The 21575-nt window shown below is 38.0% G+C and overlaps 1 protein-coding gene across 14 annotated transcripts in view; it reads left to right on the top strand.

Moving 5' to 3' along the window:
• Window positions 1-21575, top strand: part of LYST (lysosomal trafficking regulator) — a 200981-nt gene that overhangs the window by 26635 nt on the left and 152771 nt on the right. For 13 of the 14 annotated variants that reach the window (XM_047761703.1, XM_047761702.1, XM_047761701.1 and 10 more), the window contains exons 2-3: window positions 15047-15136; window positions 19612-19810. In XM_047761703.1, coding sequence (XP_047617659.1) covers window positions 19619-19810 — 192 coding nt within the window. In that variant the 5' untranslated portion in view covers window positions 15047-15136; window positions 19612-19618. Of the gene's footprint in view, window positions 1-15041; window positions 15137-19611; window positions 19811-21575 lie in introns of those variants that run through there. The other variant, XM_047761697.1, reaches the window with a different exon arrangement.

Raw genomic sequence — 21575 nt, forward strand, 5'->3', positions numbered from 1 at the left:
AAGAATGGGGATCCGAAGGGTTAAGCACTTTGCCTGAGTGGTTTTATGGCAAAACAGAAAACCAAAGTCTCTTGAGTTTTAGATTAGTATTCTTTCTGCTGTACCACTGACTTCTTGAACATTTCAGTGCATTTTAAGAAAATAATCTCATAGCCCAAAGATGCCTTGTTCACCATGGAAAATGGTAGTGTTTAGTTTCTAGTACATAAATTGTTTATAATTTTAATGCTTTTTCTTTGCACTAGTCTACATTTGGATCATTGTGATGGAAATTAAGTTGTAATGATACCAATGTGGTGGGAAAAAATATGAAGTGTAGGTTGAAACTGAAATGCATTTGCTCAGAAAGTGTATGGTATATATTCCTTTTTTATGTCTGTTCTCTATCACTCCCAACCCCTGTGCCCTTCTCTCCTACTACTGTGCATCTTCATGAATGTTTGTAGAACAGTAGATGAAGCAGCCAACCACAGTTTCATCTTACTGTTATTTTTCTTGACGTGAAATGTTGTGTAACAGTAAAAACATAATTGCCTTAACTAAATTTTTTCTTTAGAAGGAAAGCTAATTTTCACTGTCTGTAAGAACTACAAAGAAATCAGGAAACTAGTACTGCCTACATTTGCAGGGTGTCTTTAAAGTTTGTGAATGTGTTTGCTATTTCTAAAACTTATTTTGGAGAATCTTTTACCTTATGCAAAATATATATTAAAAACTCTTGGTCATTATGATGTTGCTATATAAATTATTATTTATTATTTTCAGTTCACATTTAGGATAAGGCTGCAAGATTTTTTTTTTTTCCAGTGTTTCTTCAGGAGATAGGGAAAACCATCATGTCTACCATTATTGACTTTAAAGAACTTTGAAACTGTGTACTCTGAATTATAATCTTTAATGTAGGAAGAATAAACATCCAAAATTTTATTGCTGAAGTTTTTTGTTTTTAATATAAAAAATTTTGGTAAGGTTTTTAGTGTTTCTGTAGCACTTTCCTTAATACCTTAAATTCTTAAAGGGAGATAGACGTTTTGTAAGTGTGCCTATTTATTTCTCTGTCCTTTAGCTCTGGGAATGTTTCCTAAAGGAATCTGAATAACAAGATATTTCCTATCAAAGTTAGTAAATGAATTGTTTTTAATTTATTGAGCTCTTACCATTTGTGGCACTGTGTTAGGAACAAATGATTTTTTTTTAAACAAATAAGATCTAATTTCCCTTCTTAAGGAAAGTAAAATCTGGCTTTAAAAGAAACAATATAATCTATAATACAGCATGGTAAGTCCTAAGATAAAAGCATATAAAAGAGTAATTGGGAATTAATAGGAACTTCTATAGCAGCAGCAGCAGTAGCAACTGCTGCTTGAAACAAAGTGAAATGGTGTTCAGAAAATGTGTGCCTTTGGGAGGATTCTGGGGTAGTACAGTTTGTTTTGAGATGTGTTGAGAGATTTAAAAAGGCTAGATGGCAGAGGGAATGCCATAGCATGATAATAAGAAGTTGGGAACTTATTCCCTAGGAATTGGAGTGTCGTTTATGATTTTAAGGAATGTGGGTGACATTTTTAGCATTTGTAGAATTTGAACTGAATGGAAAATAGACCAGGCAGAGTGACCAGTTAAGAGCTTGTTGGTATTACAAGTGAGAGAGATGAGGGCCTGAGAATGATGAGGCATAAGGTTAGAGGAGAAGGACCAGATCAAGGACGATCATAATGGCTAATAATTATCGACCTTCCAACAATCTGCCAGGCACTATACTATCTCATTTAGTTTTTTGTTTTTTTTTTTAATTTATTTATTTTTTGACGACACCCGTGGTACATGGAAGTTCCCCGGCCAGGGATCAAACCTATGTCACAGTATCGAACTGTGACACACCAGGTCCTTAACCTGCTGTGCCACAAGGGAACTTCCTCTCATTTAGTTTTAATAGTCACAGCAACTTGAGGAGCTTTTAGGGACTCGGTTTTATAGATAAGAAACTGAGGCTAAGAGAGAGGAAGTCAAGTTCCCAGGGTCATAGAGTTAGCAAGTAACAGATGCAGAGGCGAACCAGCAAGCTGTCAAGAGGAAGAACTGACTAGGCCCCAGATGAAGAGCTATTCTGGTTTCTCTCCTGAGAAACTGGGTAGAGGCCATTAACTGAAATAGGAATGAGGAAGGAAGAGCTGTTTTGTTGGAGGGAGGAGTCAGTATTTGTTTTGGAGAATAGAAATTTGCATACAGGGACATTGCCTGGGTCAGAATCCTACCTCTGACACTTAGAGCTCTGTGACCTTGAGCAGTTACCTAACCACACTGTGCTTCAGTTTCCAACATGTGACATGTAGGAATATATTTGTACTTAGGAGACTGTTAGGAGAATTAAACCAATCGCTATAGTAGCATGCTCACAGAAGTGCCTGATGTGTAGTAATTAATCATTGTAGATATTAGCTGTATCACCATAATTATCGTTCTGTCAAAATCTAGAGATCGATTATGAAGACGGATGAGCTGTTCAGAATAAAACTTCTAGTACAGTTCCTTCCGGTAGGAATGTAACACCGGAGGAGTTGATTTACCTGGAAGGGCCTTCACAGTCCCTTTTAGTGCAGCCTCACTATAACCACAATGTCTCAGAATTTCCGTTCTTTTTTGGTGCACAGGATCAAACACAGGTTCCTCTGAGATATCTGATTGCCCGATTTGTGATTTTATAGAAAATAAACTGCTTACTGAAAGGCTTAAGTTTGATACATTTTGGTGTGACTTCCTTGGGATTTTTTTTTAAAGTTCTCCCTTCCTGCACTGTGCCTGGGTTTCCTTAATTTCCTAGCCAGCTTTGTCACACAAGGAGCCAGGATGACCACTCCTCTCAGGGCCAATCCTAGGTTTTAAGGCAGCTGTGAAGGAGACTGCTAGTCAAGACTTCACTGGCTTGGGGAGCAGGAGGGAAGCAGGAGGTGGTATTTGTTGGCTCCTTATAATGTGAAAAAAAGTAATATGTACACTTTTTTGGAACCATTGCTTTCTTAGATCTCTACCTTCCCTCCACCCCCAAACCACTGTGCTTTTTCATTTTATTGAGTTTCCTTTATTTGAACAGCCTGTACAATTCTACATAAATTGAAAATATTCTGTTCAACACATTTTTGTACTTAGCCTAAATACATAATACAGAATAAAAGTAGGAACACTACAGCCATTTTTACCATGCATTTACTAGCTAAGGATTATTATAGTCCTGTGATTTTGATATGGAACACCTAGGTCAGAGCCAACTTTGACCCTTCTTGTGTTGTAGTCTCAGAGCTGAAGGTACTACTTCTGGTTAAAATGTAAAGACTTCTTTCTAGGAGAGCAGAATTTCTTTAGGTCACTTATTTTTTGATGTAAGGAGAGACAGGGAAACATATGGAAGATATGAAGTTTGGGGTGACAGGATATAGCACCTGGAGGACAGACAGGCAGGATTACAGGCCAATTGCAGTTACACTTAGTACCAGACCTAATCACTACAATGCTGTGACAGATAGCATTCGGAAAGACATAGTTTGGCTGTGAAAAGTCTCCCAAAAAGTGCATGCAGTACTAGGAAGAACATTGGATAGGAATCTGAACACCTAGCTATGAAGCCCTATGACTTTTGGGAAATCTCATGACCTCCATTTGCCTTAGGGTTCTTAGCTATAAAATTTTGAGGGAGGTACTGAGATCACTTATCTCTCTGTGTATTGATTTTATAATAGATTTTCATTCTCAAATAATTTGTAACATGTAAACTCCATGGCAGTTTTCCTTTACTGGCAGTCAGCTTGTTATTTACGCCCATGTTAGCTAAAAAAACCAAAAAACTTAAGTGTGGCTGTTAAATCACTTAAGTGATTATATTCCAAAGGTTCATTTCTAAGCTGGTTATTCAGAATGTAAACGGTTTGTCTGTAATATTATATGAGGTGTTTGCATCCAGAAGGCTCTTCTCCAGGCTATTTCAACTGCACAGCATACCTGAATGTGGTGTTGTGAGAGGACCCCGGGAAGAAGGTTTGGGGAAGTGCTGAGATTACCTCATCAGGCTCACTGGCCTACTGTTTGCCTCACTTGCTTGCTGCTTCCCTATTTTGAAGCACTTTCCCCACATCATCAAAGCCACCCCAAATGACTTAAAGGTGTGGGAATCCCTTCTCCCCTTGCCTGACAGGGTGCTGGAGGAGGGTGAGGCCAGACAGGTTGCTAGAAATCCAAATTGGAACTGTTGGTTGTTTCCCATGGGACTTGGATAGTTATTCTGACTCCATAGGGTCTGGGGGTCCAATCCTCTGTGACATTTTCTCATGATACTGCATTTGTCTCTGAGGAGCTAGAGACCACAATCCAAACTTCATGAGGATGTGTGACATCCTGACTTCCAATCAGGTATTCTTTAATGTGGAATTCAGGAAAAAATTAGGTTCAGTGTTTTTCAAGAAGGGCCTGAGCCCTAAACAACTGCTAAAATCTAAAACAACTGTTATAATTTCCGTTGAAGTCAACCGATTGAATGGAAGTTGAACATCTTCCTGAAGTATGGTGAAGTATCAGAAATTGTGGGACTGCGATTATCTTATGAAAGTTTTCAGTTTGTGAAACCACTTATCTTATTGCGAAAGTATTTTGTATGGATTCTCTGATGCAGCTCTTTAATTTAGCACTTTGTTAAAGTGTCACATCCTTTCCTAAGTCTCATTTTAATTCCAAGAATTTTATAGAAACAAACCCATTAAAATATATTTTAATTTTTCTTATTCAGTGGCTGTCAGATTTTACTTCAAATTTTTTCTTTTCTTTTTTTTTTTTTTTGTCTTCCTCTCTTTCTTAGAGCCGTACCTGTGGTATATGGAAGTTCCCAGGCTAGGAGTCCAATTGGCGCTGTAGCCACCAGCCTATGCCAGGGCCATAGCAACCCGGGATCTGAGCCACGTCTGCGACCTACACCATGGCTCATGGCAATGCCAGATCCTTAACCCACTGAGCAAGGCCAGGGATTGAACCTGTGTCCTCATGGATGCCAGTCAGGTTCATTAACCGTTGAGCCACAATGGGAACTCCCTTTTCAAGAAAATATTTATCATCCACTGTGACATAGGTTGTAAAGATGCTTATATTAATTAAAAATATACATAATAAAATAGGAGTTCCCATCGTGGTTCAGCAAGTTAAGAACTTGACATAGTGAGGTTGCAAGTTCAATCCCTGGGCTCGCTTAGTGGGTTAAGGATCCTGAATTGTTGCAAGCTGTGGCATAGGTCATAGATTCGGTGTGGATCTGGTGTTGCTGTGGCTGTGGTGTAGGCCTGCAGCTGCAACTCGGATTTGACCCTTAGCCCTTGAACTTTCATATGCCGCAAGTGCGGCCATAAAGAGAAAAAATACATGCATAATAAAATAGATAAGCAACATTAATATATTGTATAGCATAAGGAAATGTAGCCATTATTTTGTAATAACTTTAAATGGAGTATAATCTATGAAAATATTAAATCACTATGCTGTACACCTGAACTAATAAAATATTATAATCAACTGTGCTTCAATTAAAAAAAAAGAAAACAAGCTACTTGCAAGAAGAAAATTTTTGGTATGTAAATAATATCCTAATAAACTTTCTGTCTTAAGGCAGTAGTTGGGAATCATTGTGATGGTTTTTGCTAAACACAAATCTAGTATGACCAAAATATACAGGGTAAAGCTTAGATTAACAGATACTTGCTTGCCTAAATGTTGTTTAATTTAATTCCGTCGATGTGCCTTTACTAGCTTATTCCTTAAAGAGAATTCTGATAATCTGAACAAGGTAAGTTCATTGTATCTTCTCCCCTCTCCAACCCAAATTTCCTGTATTTCAACTTGTGTGTTTTAGTTACAAAAGTGTGTAGAGAGAGAATTTAAAGTCTTGTTTCCAGGTGTACAGATTGCAAACTAGTGGACTTGAGCAAAGTTTCCAGATAACGTTTAGAGATAGTATTTGGTGTTAAGGAAATGTCTTTACCCATTGTCTAATTTTTTTTTTCTTTTTTGGCTGCACCTATGGTATATGGCAACTCCCTGGCCAGGGATTGAACCCAAGCTGTAGCTTTAACCTATGCCACAGATGCAGCAATGCTGGATCTTTAACCCTCTGTGCCACAGAAGGAACTCCACCCATTGTCTAATTTTTAATTGACCTGACAGAAGAAGAAAAACTATGTCTTCTAAATTTAGTTATTTAGTTCTAGTTAACTAGCTCCAAAAATATCGTATAACTCCCAAGACAACTGTTATGGGACCTTGAACTTGTGGCTTCAGTTTTATCATCTACAGAATGTGGAGTTAGAGAATATGATGTCTAAAATTTCTGCAGATGTACAGTTCTAACTTATTCATGTTTATTCCTTTATTCATGTCATTAATGAAATGGTATAAATAGTGTTATCATTTTTTTCCTCCTAAGTTTTTTTTTTTTGTCTTTTTACAGCCACATACATGGCATATGGAAGTTACCAGGCCAGGGGTCAAATTGGAGCTGTAGACGCTGGCCTACACCACAGCCACAGCAACACCAGATCCAAGCCATGTCTGCAATCTACACCACAGCTCACGGCACACCAGATCCTTAACCCATTGAGGGAGGCCAGGGGTTGAACCCGCATCCTCATGGATACTAGTGAAATTTGTTTCTACTGAGACAAAATGGGAACTCCTCCTCCTCAGTTTTTTTGATGTTTAGTGATGTGTCTCAGAGAATATGTGAGATCTTTGAGGAAATAATTAGTCCATGATCAATATATATTGAACTCTAGAGAGAAGGGATTTAGTATAGTTGAGTCCACATGAACAAACGCTTATTTTCATAAAGGCTACTTCAAATTGTAGCAATTCTAATTCAACAGAACTTACTGATTACTTATTGTTTTGAACATTGTTTTGTTTAATCTTCATGATAATCCTTTGGTTTGTACTAATTGCCTTCATTTTAGTACATAAAACATTTCTGAAAAAATATTTTTTTCCAGTGGTCATTTCTCTGATACTATTGCAATGAATAGATTTAGGAAAGTACATAGTATTATTTAAAAGACAGTTTACCAGGATTTTTGACATTTGGTGAAAGATTAGGAGTTGAGTCCTTCAAGTGGTACTGTTTGATGAGGAAAAAAGTATGCTTTGTAATCAGGCCATAAGAATAAAGTTCATAACCTTTTTTCTTGTCGTTATCCTTTTACTTCTTGTTTTCTATAAAAGTCACAAAGCAGGGAAAAGACAGAAAAATGCAGGTGCCCTTTGCTTTTATTGTCATTGTTTTTCTTGGAAACTACATCATCATAAAGCAGAACATTAACATTTCCAGCAAGCTGGACTGTGAGGAAAGGTTGTAGTGATCTTTTCTTCCTCCAGATGGCACTCTCTGTTGTAACATAGTTGACTAGTGCCAAACATTCAAAATAGAACCTCTTATACCACTGAGCAAGTATGTTTACTGAGACCATATAATCTCTGAAGATCCACATAGCAACTCTGTGGCATAGATAGTTTACGGGAGAGGAAGCCAAACTTCACACAGCTCTGTGTGACTGCCTAGTAATTGCTTGATTCTGAATCTGCTGCCTTTGTTTTCACCACTGTCACCATGCTGACAATTTGGCTATTCATAACGGATTCAGAAACTAGCAAAAAGACAATGACTAGTCAGTAAATATTTATTGAGTAAGTAATAAATATTGATTGATTGAATGAATGAACAAATTAGTGAAAAACTGAGCTATAGCACAAGGAACTGAATCCTTCTCACCACGGCCACTTGTTACTTGATACTTTTTTTTTTTTTTTTTTGCTATTTCTTGGGCCACTCCCGTGGCATGTGGAGATTCCCAGGCCAGGGGTCCAATTGGAGCTGTAGCCACTGGCCTACACCAGAGCCACAGCAACGCAGGATCCGAGCCACGTCTGCAACCTACACCACAGCTCATGGCAACGCCGGATCGTTAACCCACTGAGCAAGGGCAGGGACCGAACCCGCAACCTCATGGTTCCTAGTCGGATTCATTAACCACTGCGCCACAACGGGAACTCCTTGATACTTCTTAAGGAGGAAACTTGGTGACCGTGGAGTACTTCTTGCCATATTGTTGAGCTTGATATTTTATCTTCAGTGGTAAATGTATTATCACTGGTAGCACTGATTAAAACAGAAATGACAAAATATTTTAAATATGCCTTAAAAAGTGAAGAATATTATGTAGTAATGACTTAGTATAGGGGCCAAGTGTAGTAGTTCTCTATGTCAAGAAGATAAATGTTTGAAAATCCACAAGGCTGTTGGTAATAGCTTAATTCTGTGATCTTTTGGATAAGGGTTGTGGAAATTAATCACAGAACAAGATTAGATATAAAATATCCAGGTTAGCTATCTGAATGTCTGTGGAAGTCTCACTCAATAAAAGTGAAACTGATATTATTGACCATTTCATTTCCAGAAGGTAAAGGAAATAATCGGGGAGCTGATACCCTGAGCCTAATTTTGGCCCATGGTGAGCGCTTAGCTAGACAAGTGAACATAATGGGAATCCTGAGAGAAAGGTCATGTTATTCATCCAACAAATTCTGCAAATGATTAAATGCCTTCTCTGTACCTTGTGCTATTCTAAATGCTGTAGCTTCAGCAGTAAATGAAACAGACAAATTCCCTTTCACTGAGGAGCTTTCATTTTAGGAGATGACAATGATCCGTTCATTGTCCAAAAAACTAACTTCGTGGTTACTTAACTACAGTGACCTTAATTTTCACTTCACTTCAGACACCTCCTTGCAGGGTCACATTGTGGATGTTGTCACTATCTGGACCTGCTTGCTTCAAAAATCTAAAAATTCCAGTAACTTCCTTACTGCACTTTCTATTCTTCTGTCTCATGGGGATTGGTTACCTGTATATCCTCTTTATGTTTCAACATTTGCCTGGCCTCTTTTTTTTCCATAATCAGCCTGTACCCCATTTTGACCATATGGATTGTTCTTGCACCTGACCTCTGATTCCCTTCCACTTAGGCTTCTGCTGCCTCCACCCACTAAAACGCTCACTTCTGTGTTTTCTACCATTAGATCCAAGCAACTGAATCCTGCTGAGGAAATTGACACCATCAGAAATTCACAGTTTTCAGTACATCAGTAAATCCTCTCATTTATCCTTGGTCACTACTTTCTCCATCCTTGTTTTCCTGTTTCTCACTTCCTTTTTGATATCAAACTTAACTGTAATTCTTCCGGGGACCTGGCTGGAGCCTCTCTTTGTGTTTGTAATGCCATTCTTCTCCACTTTTCTCCCTTTACCTGTTCAACTTTTACTTGAAGATTATCTCCTTCATGACGCTTCCCTGACCACTCAAGTTGGGGTCGGTGCTCCTTATCAGCATACATGGTACCCAGTGTGTTAATTTGCCTTTGCCACTGTTATGTGATCTCCCTGGGGGCAGACTGGGATTGCCCTCACATTTCTTATTCTTAGTACCTGGCACAAAGAAGGTGTTTAGTAAATGTGGCTAAGTGAATAAATAATAAAGAGAAAGAATAGAAGCAAAACTGGGATATGAAGAATTAGAAATACAGCATTCCTTAATTTCAAACAAAAGATAGGTGAGGTGCCATGGATACAATTTCTAGAAGGGAAAGTGGTTGTAAGATGGCCACAGTGTCTTTATTGAACAATTAGAAATAATATGTGAAGAAAAAGTAGAGGTAAGATGGCCACATGAGCTAGATTTTAAAATAACAATTGCATAAAAAGGAAAGAAGGATATGAAACAATAACACTAACAAAATTTATATATATATGTAAAAAAGAGGAACACAACCCTCTGAGAATAATGAGCTGAGGTTTAAAAAAGGCTAGGGCTGACATATTATATATATAGAAGATGAAAACAGCACGTAAATAATAGATTCTTCTTTTAAACAAACTGAGCCCATAATCAAATACAGAGAACAAATGAAACTTCTCAACTTCTGTCTTCTTTCTGTCTTTTCTGACGTGAGGAATGATCTACACATAGGCTAATATGGGTGAAATAAGAAGGATAATAGAAAATTTAAGCCCAAGGTTAAGGAGGAGATTGTACCAAAATCTTTGGCTGCCCTAAATGAATTCTCATCTCAGGTTCAGATTCTGAGAAAACGTGTTAATGTCATTGCTGAACTGGTCATCTTTGAGTTGTTGTGGTGAATTTGAAAACTTTTAGAAGACTGTGGAAGGAAAAAGTTGCAAAATTGTAAAAAAGAGTGTAGGTTCCATAGATTTTAGTTTGAAGTTATCCCCACAAAAGATTATAGAGATCATTTTAAAAGATTTGCAGACATTTTCAGGAATAGATGGGCAGTAAAGGTTAAGTGGGTTCTCTAAAACCAACTCATCCAGGCAACCCAGTTTCTCCTTTTGACGGATATGTGCACGCACAGGTTAGGAGAATGCCGCAGCTGTAATATATGTGGCATCCCATGAGGTATTTGACATCACCTCTTCTATCAGCCTGTCCTTGGGGCATCCACCACGGTGGAGGTGGACTGTAGTACTGGTACAGTTGTTGAACAACTGAACTTGATCTTAGTTACTAGCAGCTGTGTTGGAAGTCTCTCATGGCTGCTGTTTTTGACCCTGTTCCACTCATCAGTTTAACACCTCCCACTTCTCACTCTCAGCTGGTAACCTTGTGGTTTCTTTCACTGAGAAACTGGAAGCCTCCAAATCGTAGTCCTCCCTCCCACTGCCAGATACACGAATCTTCCTGCATCTGTGCTCACGTGCTCTGTCATGCTTCTTATTCCATTGTCACTGTTCCTTCCACTTGCATGTTGGATCCGCTTCATTTTGCCTATTCTGTTCCTGGCATTCTCTCTGCTCACTCTAGTTTTTCATCTACTTTCCTCTCTCTGTTGGAGAAAGGAAACATGCTCTGAAAACATGGTATCTTAGCTTAAAATCATGCTATGGCATTTCTTTTTTTCTAAAAAAAAAAACAAAAACCAAAAAAACCAAAAAAACCTCCTCTGTCCAATGTCCCCTTGAAGCTACCATCCATTTCCTTGCCACTCCTTTTAGTAGAACTTCTCAAAGAGTTTTCTAAACTCCTTGCCTCCATTTCTTCACCACTCTTTGCAGCTCCACTGAGACCAGGATTGTGAGTAACTTCTGTATAGTAAATCCAGTGGTCATTTCCCAGTTTCCATGTTATTCAGTTTCTCAGCAATGTTTCACACAGTTGGTCACTCTTTCTTGTTTCAAATTTTCCTCACCTGGTTTCTGGGAAACACCGCTCTGCTGATTTTTTATCGCCTCACATGCTCTTCCTTTCTTAGTCTCCTATGCTGGAACCTCCTCCTCTCCCTAACTCAGTGTCGTTAACCTCGGGGCTCAGCCCTAGAACCTCTTCTCTGCTCATCAAGTCCCCACTGTTCAGTACTCATCATTGCCAGAAAGTTCTGTCAGACAGCACTGCTCTGGGTTGTTTTATCCATCGAGCCTCATTAAGGTGCATCTATATGCTGATAACTCCCAGTTGATTCACCAGTTCCGGCCTCCCCACCTGAACTCCACTTTGGTGTGTCCACCTGCCTGCTTGATATCCTTTACTTGGTTTCTCAGAGACCTGTCAAACTTGACATAGCTAAAAAGGAACTTTATTTTCCCTCCCAGCCAGTCTTACCTGGCAGTGAACAGTGTTCTTCCTCACAGAACCTTCAAAAACCTTGTAGTCTTTGGCGGGGGGAAAGGGGGGAGTGGGGAAAGGGCAAGAAGGAGACTTCCATTCTTAGGGAGAAAGAATTCCAGAGGACCCCTCTTCCCTCTTAATATATCTTACTTAGTCCACGCAAAGTAGGAGTGAGTGACTTTTCTCATTTTCATGGTCATTTTTAACTTCTCTTTTTCTCTTGCACTCAGTATCCAGTGCATCAGATGTACTCAGGACTCTGGAATCCTCTTTCCCTTGATAATCACATGGCCTGTTTTCTTACTTTATTTAATTTTTTGCTCAGATATCACCTCTTCAGATGTTCCCTGCTGACCCTATCTAGAGTAGCATTCCTGTCACTCTGTATCCTTATTCTGTTTCACTTTGTTTTCATAGTACTTAGTACTACTATGTGATATTACAATAGGTTTATTTCTTCTGTCTCTACTCCACTAGAATCCATGAGAGTAGGGATTTTATTTTTGCTCTATACCCAGTGCCAAACATAGAAGCTGGCATATAGTAAATGTTCAGTAAACATTTGTTAAATTAAGTGGCATATTATTGAAATTTCTGATGACATAAAACTAGGAGGTATAGCTGATACATTGTCAGTTTTTATTTTCTGTTTTGGCCATTTATATTTTATACTTTACTAGTCATTGAATTAGAGAAAGTGAAACCTATTTTTCTGAGGTTGTTTATATGATTACAGGCATTTTGTTATTGTGCTTTTCATTTATGGTAACTTTTAAGAATATAAAAATTCTAGTAAGATTGTTGAGGGTGAGTGTTATTTATTATGACATTATGGTAATAGTTGTATTAGAAGTTGAAAATTATAATGATGATGACTTTAAAATTTGGCATTATAGCTATAAAGTGCAAAAAGTAAGACAGGGTCCCTGGCCTTAAGGAATTTGTGACCCAAGAGGTAAGACAGTCCCATAGATAAGTAACTACAAGGTGTTCATGTAGTTTGGAAATGGGCAAAAGTATGTAATGTCCTAAAGCACATCTTCAATTTAAAAAAACCCCTCTAATTCCAGACTTGATGGACACCCAGCATAATATAAGGTGATAAAAATTAGAATATAGCTGTGTGTGAAGAGTAACGGCAGAGTAAAGAACACAGCTGATTGTGCTGGCAGATAGGATTATGATCTTGGATAGAGTGAAACTCCATGGATATCCAAGCTGGGCTGTGTAAAGTACCGAGATAAAGAAGCCATGTCAGTTTAAGAGCATTAGAAAAATCCCTCAACTGGGCCTAGAAATGTCCCTCTATAAGAGAGAGAAAAAGATGGATCCAGTTGTCTGTCAGCTTTTACTTCTGATGGCCATGCTGAGTTGGCTGGAATTGTTTTAGTGTCATGAGGTAAATGGCTCTACCTTGGAGTCATCCAAACTAGAAGGTGCCAGTAGTGATAACATGTGATATGGTACCATCTTATGCCCATGATCAGATTGATAAGTTCCTCCATCTGTAATGATGCAGTAGGAGCAGGTTTGGATGATGGCGTTCGGTTTGGATGAACAGTTATGTGCTGGCCCCTGTGCTTGACCAGTGGAGTGGGCAAGAAGGACTGAAATCTCGCCTCTGCTTTGATGGCTGTATGCCGTGGACTGCGCCAGCCTAGGAAGAAGTATTTTCTCCCTAATTCACACTAAGTCCTGTTAGTCTAACAGCAGTGTTGTCCTATTTCCTGCTTATCTTATTCTCCAGTGCCTAGAATAGTGTGTGGTACTTCTCATGTTTGTCAAGCACAGTTTTTCTGTTTGGCAAGCTGAAAGGAATTCAAGACAATTCTCTAGGTTTGAGCTTTTTAAAGCAATTAAAGATGGTTTTGACTTTAAAACTTGTGGTTCAAAATAAACCTTTAAGTTTGCTTTATAACTGTAATAAAAATTTTTTGCATGCCTCTGCCTGGTAAGAATTATAGAGAGGGAGAAAACTGCAGAGAAGCATCTTGTTGCTATCCCAGAAGTAGGAATTTATTCTTTAGTATGCTAGAAATAGCCTTCACTGTGTTATACACAAAAGATTAATTCATTTTTTAAAATTCAACAACAGTAGAAAATTTGGTGGTGGTTTATTCATTGTTTAGCTTTAGTTTTTTGTTTTTTGTTTTTTTTGTTTTTTGTCTTTTTGCCTTTTCTAGGGCTGCTCCTGCGGCATATGGAAGTTCCCAGGCTAGGGGTCTAGTCGGAGCTGTAGCCACTGGCCTATGCCAGAGCCACAGCAACGCGGGATCCGAGCCACGTCTGCGACCTACACCACAGCTCATGGCAACGCCAGATTCTTAACCCACTGAGCAAGGGCAGGGACCGAACCCGCAATCACATGGTTACTAGTCAGATTCATTAACCACTGCACCACGACGGGAACTCCAAGCTGTAGTATTTTCTGAGTTCTCAAGTATCCTCAAATATCTTTCACTCTTACAGGAAAGTAATAAATTGGCTGTCCCTAGTATATCGATTATATTCCACTGCTTCCTGGCTTTCGTTGTTAAGAAGATTGACATGGTCTGAGTCTCCTTCCTTTATATGATTTACCTGGAGGCTGTAAGTTGAGAGTTGGAAGAGGAGGCAAAAGGAGCTGCAGTCAGGTTGGCTTGTTCAGATCAAGAATGTTTCAAGACTCCCTCTCTCAAGTCTCCATTCTTGAAGCAACAGGCATTTATTTTATTTTATTTTATTTTTTGGTCTTTTTGCTATTTCTTGGGCCGCTCCTGCGGCATATGGAGGTTCCCAGGCTAGGGGTTGAATCGGAGCTGTAGCCACTGGCCTACACCAGAGCTACAGCAACTCGGGATCCGAGCCGCGTCTGCAATCTACACCACAGCTCACGGCAACGCCAGATCGTCAACCCACTGAGCAAGGGCAGGGACCGAAGCTGCAACCTCATGGTTCCTAGTCAGATTCGTTAACTACTGCGCCACGACGGGAACTCCTAACAGGCATTTTTTAGTGTTCTCTTGTGATTCAAAAGATTTATTGGCTGTTTCATACATCAAATATGAAGACTAGCCACTGGGTTTTATGTTAGAACTTGAGTTGTTAAAATTATTTGTGTTTGGGTTCCTGCTGTGGTGCAATGGGTTAAGAGTCCCTGCAGTGTCCCTCTGGAGGTATGGGTTTGATCCCTGGCCTGACACAGTGGCTTAAAGGATCCAGCGTTGCATGGCTGTGGCATAGGTTACAGCTGTGGTTTGAATTCAGTCCCTGGCCTGGGAACTTCCATATGCCATGGGTGTGGCCTTAAAAAAATATTAGTGTTACTATTGCTGTTAATATGTTTGTATTTTTTTTTTTTTTTGCAGGTGAAGCTTTGTTCTAAGAATATTTGTTTCGTCTAGTTCATAAACTCAAATTATAAAGACCCTAAATGTTACAGAAGTGTTGAAAGATTGGTAAGTATCTAATGTAATATATATTGGCAGTCAAAATAATGGTTATGTCTAAGACTTTGAAACTACATAGCTATGTGACATTCGTTAAACCCCAAAGTGTAAACAAAACTTTCCAGATATGTAAATTGTGATGTATTCAAGTGATGGCATATGGCACAGTGGTTTAAATGAATGAACCTAATGGTGAGACGGATAAGCAACATTATAAAAGGATGCATATAGTACACCATTTAAATACCTAAAACAATACTAAATATTTTTATGGCTATATCATGTTGAAATTATAAAAATATGTGTGGAGGAGTTCCTGTTGTGGCTCAGCGGAAATGGGTCTGATTAGCATCCATGAGATGCAGGTTCGATTCCTGGCCTCGGTCAGTAGGTTAAGGATTCAGTGTTGCCGTGAGCTGTGGTGTATGACACAGACACAGCTTGGGTCTGGCATTGCTGTGGCTGTGGCATAGGCCAGCGACTACAGTTCCAATTGGACCCCTAGCTGGGAACCTCCATATGCCATGGGTATGGCCCTAAAAAGACAAAAAGAAAAATAAAAAAATTTTTAAAAATATGTATGGAATTGATAAATAGCAACTAGGGAGATAGAAGAAGTATGGCTGGAGGGTGGCTTTCCTGTACTATAAGGTTTGATTTCTTTACACACATACATGCACAAGAACTGAACTGAACATAGTATAAGGTTACTACTTGCTAGATCTGAGGTCTGAGTATTGGTTATAACCTCATGTTAGAGATTCTTTGTAATTTTCTGGGTATTTAAAATATTCCGAAAAAATCTTTTAAAAAATACCATACATTCATCTTTTCTGTTGGCATTCAGAATGACTGAAAGGCATTCAGTTAAATTCAGCATTCTTATTAGATGTATATGGAAGGAATGAGTATTTCTGTTTTTTAATTTACAGAAATATTTAATGAAATGAACGAATATGGTATGCACACACACAACCTTAAAAATTCAGTGATGTTTCTTTATATAATTTTTTCACTTTTATTTTTTAACTTTTTAAATTATAGTTGATTTACAATGTGCCAACTTCTGCTGTACGACAAAGTGACTCAGTTATACCTCTATATATATTCTTTTTTTATATTCTTTTCCATCATCCCAGGAAACTGGATATAGTTCCCTGTGCTATACAGTAGGACCTTACTGTTTATCCATTCTAAATGTAATAGTTTGCATCTACTAACCCCAAACCCCCAGTCCATCCCACTTCGACCCTCCTCCTCCTTGGCAACCACAAGTCTGTTCTCCATTTCTCTGAGTCTGTTTCTGTTTTGTAGATAGATTCATTTGTGTCATATTTTAGATTCCACATATAAGTGATACCATATGGTATTTGTCTTTCTCTCTCTCCCTCTTTTTTTTTTTTTCTTTTTTCTTTTGACTGCACCAGTAGCATGTGGAGGTTCCCAGGTCAGGGATTGAATCTGAGCCATAGCAATGACCCAGGCTGCTCCAATGACTGGATGATTAACCTACTGAGCCACAAGGGAACTCCTTGTCTTTCTCTTTCTGACTTAGTATGATAATCTCTAGTTGTGTCCATGTTGCTGTAAATGGCATTATTTCATTCTTTTTATGATTCAGTAGTAGTCTATTATATCTACATACCACATCTTCTTTATCCATTCCCCTGTTGATAGACATTTAGGTTGTTTCCAAGTCTTGACTATTGTGAATAGTTCTGCTGTGAACATAGGGGTTCTTATCTTTTTGGATTGGGAATGAGTATTTCTTAATGTGCAAAGCAAAAGCGCTCCCCATCACCCCCACCAGTGTTGTTCTGCTAGTGCTAACTAAGGCAGTTAGAAGGCTGGACAGTGTGTGAATATGGGATAGAAAAATTGAGAATTTTTGTTTTTTTGTAGATGATAGGGTTTTATATCTGGAAATTCCAAGGAAATCAGTAAGAGAGTTCAGTAAGAAGTTTGGATATATGAGTAAAGTTTGTATATCTCAAAATAAATCTACTTCCTATATGCCTCTATATACCAGTTTTCTGTGCTAGTTAAAAGATATAATGGAAAAAAAATCTCATTCAGAATAATGGAAAAAACTGTAAAATACCTAGGGACAAACCTGACAGAGATGTGTAAAGCCTATTATATGAAGTTAACAGCAGTTTCTGCTTTAAGGAAATAATAGGATAAATGTGCAAGTAGTGTGAATATGTTCATTACAGGGAGTTCCTGCTGTGGCACAGTGGGTTAATGATCCAGCTTGTCTCTCTAGAGGCATGGGTTTGATCCCTGGCCCAGTGAAGTGGGTTAAGGATCCAGAGTTGCTGCAGCTATGGTGTGGGTCAGATTCAATCCCAGGTCTTGGAACTGCCTTTTTTGGTAGTGTTGCACTAAATAATTATTAACTTAAAATCAATGACAGATTAAGTGAAACAATAAAGTTGGATAATTATATACTGATGATAAATTAGATTATTTGGTTTATTGAACAATTTTACTTTATGAAAGCTTATAAAGAAGTAATGTCTAATAGAGGTTATTACTGCTTTTGGGGATAACGAGCGATGTACATTTTTAAAATACTTTTATGTTTCCTAATGTTCAGTATTTAAAATAATGATACTTGTTTTATTGAAGAGGGGCCCTGGAATCCAGGAATTAAACCATCAAGCCCTAGAATCAATGGGAACCAAAGAAGTATTAGGAATTCCTTGGTCTCTCCCTTTCTCATTTATCTGTTTCTCTTTGCATTCTCTTGGTTAATTTTCATCCTGTTGGCTCCTTCTGAGCCTCAGCTACCTCATAGTGACCACCACAGGCCCATGTCTGTGTGACTTTTCAGCACAATTCTGTCCCTTAATTCAAATTCCCGTGGGAGAGAAAGAATATATATCGGTCAGTGCCTTTGCAGGCTGCACCATATGAGTTGCATCTTACAGCCAGCATATTTGTGGGCTGACCCTGAATCTGCTGTGTTTGGGTCCAGAGACTGGCAGACTTTCTGGCATAGACATGGTCACGTGGCTCACTGCCTTCTCAGCGGGGACGATGGCAGGGCTTCCCCCCAAAGTGACTGAAGAAAGACTGCAGTACACATCTTATTTAACCTCTCAGGTTAAAAAGCTGTCAGGGTTACTGGATGTCTCAAAATTACTTTTAACCCTAAGATGAAACTATTTTGAAACTCAGGGATTTTGTTGTTAATGCTTTTTCCTTTTTTGAAGATTTATGCATTTTTTTCTTTATATTTGTGTTTTTCCTCTCTTTTGTCTGCTTTACTGTACTGTTTTCCTTAATCCTATTATGTCACACTACCCCTTTATTTGATTTGTAGCAAGAAGTGATGTGGCAGGAAATTCTCTTGTGGCTCAGCCAGTTAAGGATCCAGTGTTGTCTCTGCAGTGGCTTAGGTCACTGCTGTGGCTCAGTTTCAGTTCCTGGCCCGGGAACTTCCACATGCCCTGGCATGGCCACACACACACGCAAAGCTGCATTGTGATATTGAATAATGTCACCTGCAGGAATTCTTCTATTTTTATTCACCTGGTGGTAAGTGCCTTGTTCACCCAACTTGTGTTTGAGGAGGTGAGTCAGTGATTTTGGGTTCTATCAAGTGAAAAAAGTTTATATAGTTTTTCTTACCCTTGGCATATGGAGGTTCCCGGGCCATGGGTTGAATTGGAGCTGCAGCTGCAGCCTATGCCACAGCAACACTGGGTCTGAGCCATATCTGTGGCCTGTGCCGCAGCTTACAGCAACGCTGTATCCTTAACCCACTGAACCAGGCCAGGAATTGAACCTGTCTCCTCACAGAGACAACTTTGGGTTCTTAACCTGCTGAGCCACAGTGGAACTCCTTGTTTATGTTTTTAAAGGATCCATTTATCTTTCAAAACATGTACAGGAAAAACACTTTATAGGTAATGGGTTTATTTGTATTCTATAGTGAGGCTGTAAGCAAGAAAGTTAGCATCTAGCTGAACTGCCACTACCTGTTGCTTTCACTTACCTGTGCTTGGTTATGCTCAGGTATTTCAAACCTAGGACTAATTTCTGCAGTGAAGGAATATGTAAGGAGCACCTGTCGAGCTCAGAACTATGTCCAGAAGATTATAAGGTTAGGTACTAATGCCCAGTAATTTAAAAGTCAGTCTTTAGTTAAAAACAAACAGCAGCAGGAGTTCCTTTTGTGGCTCAGTGGGTTAAGAACCTGACATTATCTCTGTGAGGATGAAGGTTTGATCCCTGGCCTCACTCAGTGGATTAAGGATCTGGCATTGCCCCAAGCTGTCACAACGAGGCTCCGATCCTTTGCTACAGTGGCTGCGGTGTAGGCCAGCAGCTGTATCTACAATTCCACCCAAGCCCAGGAACTCCCGTAAAAACAAACAAAAACAACAAACAAACAGCAACAACAAACAAACAGCAACAAAACATGTAGTTTTAAACGTAAATTTTTTCTAATCTTTTTTGTAATATTCATTTCATAGCTCGGTCATGAGCACTGACAGCAACTCTTTGGCACGTGAATTTCTGACTGATGTCAACCGGCTCTGCAATGCAGTGGTCCAGAGAGTGGAGGCCAGGGAGGAAGAAGAGGAGGAGACCCACATGGCAGCCCTGGGGCAGTACCTCGTCCGTGGCCGAGGGTTTCTGTTACTCACCAGGCTGAACTCTATCATCGATCAGGTAACATTTTCATATCAATTCTTTCATCAACATATTTTAGTTAATTATAGGTTCATAAGTTCTAGGTTACATAGTTTCTAGGTCTCTTTGAGATAAAGTCCTGTCTCTCACATCATTCAAACAAGGAAAAGTAGCCACATTTATGAACATATTATTTGGATACTTTTCAAAATGTCTGAAATATCTTACAGTTATAAATGACCTTTCTTCTAAAATGTTTTCATATATACTATGATTTTTATCCTAATATCAGAGTGAAATAAATGTGATTATTAGTAGAGATAAGATTACTATTCAGAAATATCATAAATTTGACTTTCAGTAAATATCAGATATGTTTTTGAAAAGTTTATTGTAAATTGTGTTAGGGAACGTCCCAATTCTGGGATGAAAGTAGAGAATCTTTTGTGTAAACTGGTAATTACTGAGTCCTTTATCTTGTATACATCTAGTTTTTCACACACCGTTGTGTTCACTCAAACTATGGTAAGACCAAATGGTATTTTGCTGTTTCCTTATTATAGAATTAGCAGAATTTTAAAACTCATTGGGACTATAGAGATATTTTCATCTAATCTCCTTTTGTAGATGAAGACTGAGATCCAGAAACATTAAGTAACTCAAACAAGGTTAACTTGAAGCCCAAATGTGATTTATATCTTAATTTCATTTTAGTAGAAAATAGATATTTATTTTATGAAAGAAAAATTCCACCATCTGCTTTCCCCATCTACTAGTTAATGTAGTTAGATAATATTAGATAATATTCCAATTAGCTTGAATTGAAAAGATAATGAGGGCTCTGTAGCACCACCATGATGGACAGCTTTAAATACTTTAAATATTCCTGGCTTTAGATCTAAATTTAACCATTATAAAATTCTTTTGCCATGAAAGCATTTTGCTAGTAAAGACATATATTGGGTAAATATAGATACTGAAATTAAATAGTATCTCTTTTTTTTACCATAAACTAAGAAACCTAATAAATAAATCAGAAAGTATTTATTTGCTATGGAGTCAACCTGCCATGGAATTTTCCGGAATATTTGAGGATTTATGTATTTTAAAATTTTATTTATTTTATTGAAGTAATATTGTGTTATAATTTTATATGTAGGTTTATTATTTTTATATAATGTCTAATACCTTTTTCTGAATGTGATTTATTAAATATGTAACTAAATATAATTTATTTTTTATATATTTATATGACTTTTATGTATATAAATTTTAAAATCCAAAAAATTATTAATGGACCATGTGTAGTGATTTTCTCTTTCAAAATTTTGATGATTTAATATGCATATTATGCTCTGTTCATCTTACCCCACATTAGGACAAGTCAATGCTTTCTGTCTTTTTTTTTTTAAGATACTATATAAGTAGCATCAGAAATATCAGTGATCCAGGAATAAATCTGACAAATTATGTACAGATTTCTGTATAAAATTCTATAAAATATTGTTGAGAGAAACTAAAGAACATCTAAATAAAGGAAGAACTGCATCATTTTCAAGTATTAGGAAAAATCAATATTGTAAATATATTTTTCTTTGAATCAATGTGTAAATTCCAATCAGAATCTCAATAGCTTTTTTTAAATGATGGCTTTATTAATATAATTCACATATATGGAATTCACCCATTTCATGTGTATAATTTGATGATTTTTAATGTAATCACATGTATGTGCAGCTGTCACTACAGTCAATTTTAGAACATTTTCCTCACCTCAAATAAAAACCTTATGCCTTTTAGCTAC

This window comes from Phacochoerus africanus, chromosome 15 (genome assembly GCF_016906955.1).
Source record: "Phacochoerus africanus isolate WHEZ1 chromosome 15, ROS_Pafr_v1, whole genome shotgun sequence".
Classification (NCBI taxonomy): Eukaryota; Metazoa; Chordata; class Mammalia; order Artiodactyla; family Suidae; genus Phacochoerus; species Phacochoerus africanus.